The sequence below is a fragment of the Panulirus ornatus genome, chromosome 55, assembly GCF_036320965.1.
Source record: "Panulirus ornatus isolate Po-2019 chromosome 55, ASM3632096v1, whole genome shotgun sequence".
NCBI lineage: Eukaryota > Metazoa > Arthropoda > Malacostraca > Decapoda > Palinuridae > Panulirus > Panulirus ornatus.
Window position 1 is genome coordinate 22,475,218 of NC_092278.1, and position 7,308 is coordinate 22,482,525.

Below are 7,308 nucleotides of genomic sequence, written 5' to 3' on the forward strand. Positions count from 1 at the left end.
AAGCATCCAAAGACATATTATGCATCTTGAATTGTTTATTTATTGTAAGATTGTCTTTAGAACTAAGAGTATCCTTAATCCTCTTACAGACAGTTTCATGTTCCCTGGGTGGAGAGTGGTCTGGAGAGGCACCCCTTTGCAAATTTGTTGATTGTGGTGTCCCTGATGAATTGTGGGATGGGAAGGTAAGCAGCTGAACAAGTGCATTGTACTTTTTATTATCTCGTTTCGTCTCTTCATACTTTTCCTTGTAGTCTTTGGTGCCATTTCTGGTCTTTTCTTCAGTTAATTGATCCAGTTAACTTGGCTCAGTAGATTGATGTATATCTTAGGTAATTTCATTCCCTACACAAAAGCATTTTTTTAATGACCTGGTTGAATTACAGCTATTGTCCTGTCTTGTTAAATGCCTCCCATTATTATTGAAAACATGGCATTTTATAAACTAGTTTCACCCAAGTTTCAGATGTTACCAGACTCTGTTAACTTGAGGTTACACAGCAGGTGAAAAGTCACCTTTGGTGAGGCTGTCAGCATTAGTTGATGAAAGCATCCTGTGTTTTTTGTCATATTAACTAGTCTTCTCCATCCGCAGATGACACTGGTGAATAGCACAACATATCTGGAGTCTGTTGCAAAGTACGAATGTGGAGATGACTACTGGTTAGATGGTCCCATGGAACGAGTGTGCCTTGATGATGGCCAATGGAGTGATGTTGCTCCTGTCTGTGTTTGTAAGTTCCTCTATAGAGGCAGAATGTAAAATGTGTGTGCAGATGCATATGTTTGTTGGAAATCTCATTAGAATTTCAGAAAAAGAGAGCCAAAAGTTAGAGTAGAGGCAGGAAACTGGAACATTTGGTTGAGTTCCCTTGTTTATTCCCATATAAATCTAATGCATCCCGGTGTATTAAGGAAATACATCACAGAAATAACTTTGATATCACAGAATTATAGGAATTTTACTATCAGTAAGAAATTTTTACATTATATACTAAATCAACAATCGAAGCTTGCTGTGTAGTAGATCAATTCTCAGTAAGGTGAATCTTTCAAATAAGGACAGTTGTCATTTCCAGATTTTTTTATGACTTGTTGACAGAAGACCATTAGATTCATAATCAAGATCCAAATCATGTTTCTTCAGTATCATCACAACATTTTCAGGAAATATTGAGTAAATTTAGCATATGTTACTAAAAAAACTGATGTCAGAAGAGATTTTTCTATATTTGGTGATGCTTAAGAATTATGGTTCATTTCTTATGTACTTAATGCCGTTTTTGTCTGCCTTTCAGTGGTGGCCTGTGAAGAGCCTTTGGTACCACATGGTGGCTATGTAACTGGCTACAGCTTTGATGTACACGAAGAGGTGGAGTATCACTGTGAGTTAGGTCATTTCCTCACTGGTGACAACATCCGCGTTTGCATGCGTGATGGAGAGTGGAGTGGAGAAATCCCTACCTGTACCTGTAAGTCAATAATATTTCCTTTAGTATAACCTGGAGGTGCTCCCTCTCCCCAGGAGTGTTAGGTCTCTGAATGTGTATTATGATGAGAAAGATAAATTTGTATGGATAGTTTTCATTTCACGTGAAACACAATTGAGTGTTAATATGCAAATGCTTACACATTGGTATTAATGCAAAGTTAGATTATTCATGGAAGAATTTATCCTGTACACTTTTTGCTTTTGTCACACCAAAAGATAAAATTCCTTAAACATTTTGGAATGCCATCCACCCTTTCATCTTATTAAAGACAGCATCATTACTTGAAACTTAAGTTGGAGAATCCTGAAAATGATGTCATATATGTGAAACAGGTACATTGTACTTGCACTAAGGAATGACTTGATAATATATCCAGTTTCTATGTGTTTTAAGGTCCCACCATTGAATTTTCGTAATATGGTTGATGATATTATTATCCAGATGTGGATTATACACTTGGACATGAATTGCCATATGCTGATGCTCTATAGTTTCATGTTATTAACTAGCAACACTTGTTTGACTCTGTAGATGTAGTAAATTATCTTTCTTATCCCAGTTGTGGACTGTGGACGTGTTCCCACACTGTCCCGTGGTGATGTCCTATACCTGAATGAGTCAACCTACCTAGATAGTTACATGCAATATGTTTGCAATAACAACTACCGCCTCATAGGAGAAGATCATCGTGTATGTCGAAGGGATTCTTTATGGAGTGGGGAGGCCCCTAAGTGTGAAGGTAGGAAAGAGAAGACCAGATGTTCATCTATAGAATTTTCTTCATTCTGTACTCTTTTTGAAACAAAATTTCACATATTATTTCCATACCATTTGAAATTCCATTTTCTTAGGAATTCTTTTTCTCCATTTTATATTTCTCTTGAAATTCTTATATTCTATCTGTATTGCCAGAAGTATTTTTAGTCTGCTGCCTTTTATATCTGCTTTCTTATTTTCTTACATTTTATGATTATGTATTCTACTTAAGCAAGTTTTGCTACTGTTTCTTTTCTTTAAAACATTCAGTGCCTGTCACTGATATATTTCTTTTATATTATATAGACTGGAATCTGTTTGTGTGAACATATGAAATCAAGTACCTCTTTTTTGTAATGCAAATCTTTTCTTACATTAACTGCAACATACCACAACTACATTTTACCACAGTGCTAGAAAATATTTGTGAAGAATTTTGTATGTGGATCTGGAAATCACAAAAGCACTTGCCACTTTCTGGTTTTAAGTAATTCATTTGTGCTGAGAACTATTCAGTATTGTTGCTTCTGCAAGTGTATGTTGGTATATATAAAGAGAAAATTTGAAAAAAGTATAAAAAGAAGGAAAAGGCAGAAAGGAAAACTGAAAATGGGAAAAGAAAATTGCAGTCAATTTGTCAAAGAAGGCATAGTAATCAGAAGAACATTACTGTTCTTATTCCCTTCTTAGGTCCATATAGTATCATCATGGATAAAGCAAGTTGCTTTGGCTTTCTCTCAAAAAAATGAATTCCTTCTTTGCAGAAATTAGTAACACTGGAAGGATAATACTATTCATACACACATCTTGATGTTCATGAATATTACAAAGTGTCATCTCCCCACCCACAGAGATCCGATGTCCTGAACCTGAACTCCCACCAAAAACTAAAACCACCATCACCGGCAATGACCGACGCATGTTCACCACTGTTTATCGTAGACGTGAACATGTCACTCTCGATAACACATACAGGTATTGAACCTCTCTTAAGTATACCTTCATCTTTGCCTGTAACATTGCACTGTGAACTTTTAGTCAATCTCTTTTCATCCATAACTCACATTATACTTATAAATTTATGAAAGTTTTGGTTGATCATAGTTTGATTTCTCTACACTTAACATGTTCCTTCTTTCTTAATACACTGAAGCAAGTTCTTTCCTTGTACATTTTGAATGTTGCTTTGCCATCTGTATCAGTTCTTTAATACACAAGCAGGCAAAATCCCTAATTTAGCAAGCTGCATACAGAGCTCTTCATATTACATAAGGTCACATGACAGGTTTAGTGTTCAGTGGTAAGTTAAAATGAATAAAGGGAAATCCTCAGCACTAAGCTCTTTGATAAGATGTTAACCCTTCAACACTATCCCTCCAAGCTACTCTTCTGATTCTTTCCCGGTGTATGAAATCAAGTTGAAATTTCTGCTGGTCACACTGAAAAAGCTGTGTAGTGCTGTCATAAGAACTTAACAGTGTTCAGATTTTATGCACTTAAACAAAGAGTAAGTAGCTTATACAGTTATATGTATATATATTATTCTAAACTATTTTATGGGTCATATTTTTGTATTTTAAGTGCAGGATACTTTTCTTAAGGAATTTGTTTTTAGAACTCCCCAAAGTACTCTGATTTAAGAAATTTTCACACCCTTATCATCGTGAAGCTTCAAATAAACTGTTTCCTCATTGGATTGGACAGTCATTGTTTATCACCTCTACAAAATTACTGAACAGTAAGGCAAAGTGGGATTTCAGATTCTGCAAGTGTTCAAACCTGTAATGAATGTTATCTAACAATCCTTGCACTCTCTTGTTGTATCCCTGCCACCAAAGCATTTGAAAGTTCAAAGGTAAAGAAAAGGTTAAGTGTGTTGATATGGTTGAAATAATTGGTAACTTGAGAACTTAGATATTTGTTCCAGATCACTAAGGAGGGAAAACAAATGGTCTCATCTTCATCATGATCACTTAGATTTGAGCCTAGCTATTCTTTGTGGAACACATTAAGATCTGCATAAAGGATATCGCTATGTAGATGTGAAGAGAGCAGTGCCTCATGGAAAGTCAGATAGCCTTAGAGTTGTACTTATAGTTGGAGGAGTTGGAATGTGTATGTGTGTGTGTGTTACATGAAATATAAAAGTAAAGTTATTGAGGGTACAGATATTTTGAACCAGATAGCTTTAGATTGTAAAACTCAAGATCCATAAAGAGTTTAAAACTACAGTTAAGCACACACATTGCCCTTTGAATGGAAATATTGGGAGAGTATACTGAAGAGACTTCATAATGAGAACACTTGGGTTTCATAAAGTAGATTAGGTTTGTAAGTACACAGGTGGTGTTCAATGGTTAGGAGGTTGGATTTGAGACCATGAACATTGCAGGAGAGAGAGAAAGCCAGGTTGAGCAGTGTTGGTAGAGGTGAGGGTTAAAGTCACTTAATGTTGGTCAAGGAAGCCCTAGGAACCATTTAGTTCTCCTCAACCAGTAGTGCTGTTCCAATTTAGTACCAGGGATATTGTTTAGATGTGTTTTGTTTGAATTATGAAAATTTGTGATTAAGAACAGTCATCCAAGTTACAGGTTATCAAGATTTGTGACTGTGTTACATTGATACTGTGTTGAACAGTGAAATTACAGAGCTATATATATTCTCATATAATAGTGCATACAGAAATACAGCTGGAAATCTGACTTTTTGTCATTATATGACAGTAATAAAGGCTGTTTATTGTACTTCATATCTGTTTCTTAGTCTCCAGACCCAACTTTGTGGAGCCTTTTCAGATGCATTACATCTTATACCTAAGATACCATAACTTTAGGATCCAGACTAGAAGATCCTTCATAAATGCTTACTGCAATGTGCACTTCAGGTCCACTGGACCCTTTTTCCTTCAAGTATGCACTCATTCCAGGAGCATATATGCCAAATTATTTTAATTTGCTGTCACCCATATTTGAAAGACCTGGCCCTTATTACACAACCAGGGCTTGTAATTTTGTTGTTAATGTTGTTGCGCTTCACATAAAAAAGGCAATTGTTTCCTTGCCACGTATTTTTTTGTATACATGTATGTGTGTTGGCCTGATGAGTTTGTATTACATAATTTGTATGATTTGGATTGAGAAAATTTGAACTGTAGACTAATACAGTTTACTGTTGCAGAGTTGGAAGCGTGGCTACATATCGATGTGATCGAGGCCATGTGGTGGATGGTCAAAGCATGCGGACCTGTTTGTCTAATGGCACCTGGAATCACAAACCCCCAACTTGCAACTGTAAGTACATTTATTCGTGTGTTAGAATAAGTTCATTCATGAAAATTAGAGACGTGTTTTGTTATGCATAATAGAAAATGCAAAACACTAGTTCAGAAGTGTACTGTTCCTGGATGTCATTGAGATTTGTAGTTATGGTCAGTACTGTTTTCATGTGTGTAATGTAAATGCTGGTATTGCATTTGGGAATCAGTGGCAGTATTTACAGTGCACTATAGTCTGAGAAATGTTGTCGATTTGGCTGTTAAATTGATGACGCAATGACACCTGCCTTCAGTGCAAGAATTATAAATGAAAAAATGAGGGTGGATTATAAACAAGGGAGAAGTATGAGAGTAGAAGCAGAGCATAGTAGAGAAAAACAAGAGGCAAGGGGAAATGGCGAAACAGAAATATTTGAAAGATATCTGCTGTAAGGCTTGAGAATGGGCAGACCACTTAGTAAAGCTCCATCTCATAAAAGAAAATACAAATCCTCTTGTTTATTCACTTTATTCTTTCCAATGGTGACCAAAATAGAGCATAGTATTCTGATCTTGCTAGGATTCATGTCATGCAGTGCATATTTTTACCAGATGCTGCAATTTGTTGTACTGTGGATGAAAAGCTGCCTTTGTTGAGGCTTTATCTTTGTCAGTACATAGATGAAAAGGTGTACAATCATATTGAGCAACTTGTCATTCCAAAGGTGCCCATCATTTCCCTGCTTCTAATTGCAACTCAACCTTGAAGCTGCAAAGGCCTGTAGTAGGGGTTCTGGAGTCATATAATTAACTAATTTTTCATATTCTAAGAATCTACGTTTACTATAGAGTCCCACTGCTTGGGGAAACTCATGTGATAACTGACAATGAATTACACCATTTGGAGACATTTTGTAATGATAATTTTGGTTAGACACATTAGTTAGAGGACATATATTCTTAGAGCAGTATGGAAAGATTTCTCAGAATAAGTTATTGGACAGATACTTATAAAACAAATGTATGTATGAACTGGTTAGAATAAGTTTTTATTAATATATGCTATGAATAACATCCAGATGTGGACTGTGGGCTGCCTGAGGCTCTCAACCCTGGCACTTTCCGCCTGTTGAGCAATTCCACTAGTTATGGCTCTCAAGTGTCATATGAGTGTACTGAAAATTGGAAGCTGGAGGGCCGCATCCGGCGCTTCTGCCAAGCCAATGGCACTTGGGTTGGGGAGACACCAAAATGTGTTGGTGAGTATCATGCCAGCTGTTCATTGAAAAATTTACGCATTACTGAATAGCATGATTTTTGGTAGATGCCCATTGTTAAATAAGAAGTGGACACTTTCTGACAATCTTTCTTAAATGGAAAACGTATAAAAATTGAATTACCTCATCCCCGTGAGTGTGAGCAGAAAGGGGTCACACATGAAATAATGTAGAGTTATCTGATATTGGTTGTTGTTTAACAACCCTCAAATTTTGACTTATCCACAAGTTAATAAATCTTTATTGCCTTTATTACTCATATTTGGCTTTGTTCATACTGAAATTCAGTATGTGTATAAAGAGCTGTCTTTAATCATTTTATATCTCATTAGAGTTAAGTAATTGTAATCTCAAGTGCTACTTGTTTATGGTTATTGTGATTCATTGTGACAAGTGTAGTGCTTTTGTCTTTGATAAGTTATCATTACATTTAAAAGCAGAAGTATTTTGAAAAAAGTATCTGATAGCTTTTTTTTGCATGTCTCATTATTATATATTTCTTATGTTCTTCATTGAAAGCAGTGCTAAA

At 35.8% G+C, this 7,308-nt stretch overlaps 1 protein-coding gene across 1 annotated transcript in view; it reads left to right on the forward strand.

The window, feature by feature from the left end:
- LOC139765437 (P-selectin-like) overlaps positions 1 to 7,308 on the forward strand; it is a 113,024-nt gene that overhangs the window by 95,768 nt on the left and 9,948 nt on the right. Inside the window, exons 13-19 of the mRNA XM_071692807.1 lie at positions 90 to 185; positions 596 to 734; positions 1,299 to 1,472; positions 2,053 to 2,232; positions 3,101 to 3,224; positions 5,427 to 5,539; positions 6,582 to 6,761. Of these exons, the coding sequence (XP_071548908.1) occupies positions 90 to 185; positions 596 to 734; positions 1,299 to 1,472; positions 2,053 to 2,232; positions 3,101 to 3,224; positions 5,427 to 5,539; positions 6,582 to 6,761 (1,006 nt within the window). The remainder of the gene's footprint in view (positions 1 to 89; positions 186 to 595; positions 735 to 1,298; positions 1,473 to 2,052; positions 2,233 to 3,100; positions 3,225 to 5,426; positions 5,540 to 6,581; positions 6,762 to 7,308) is intronic.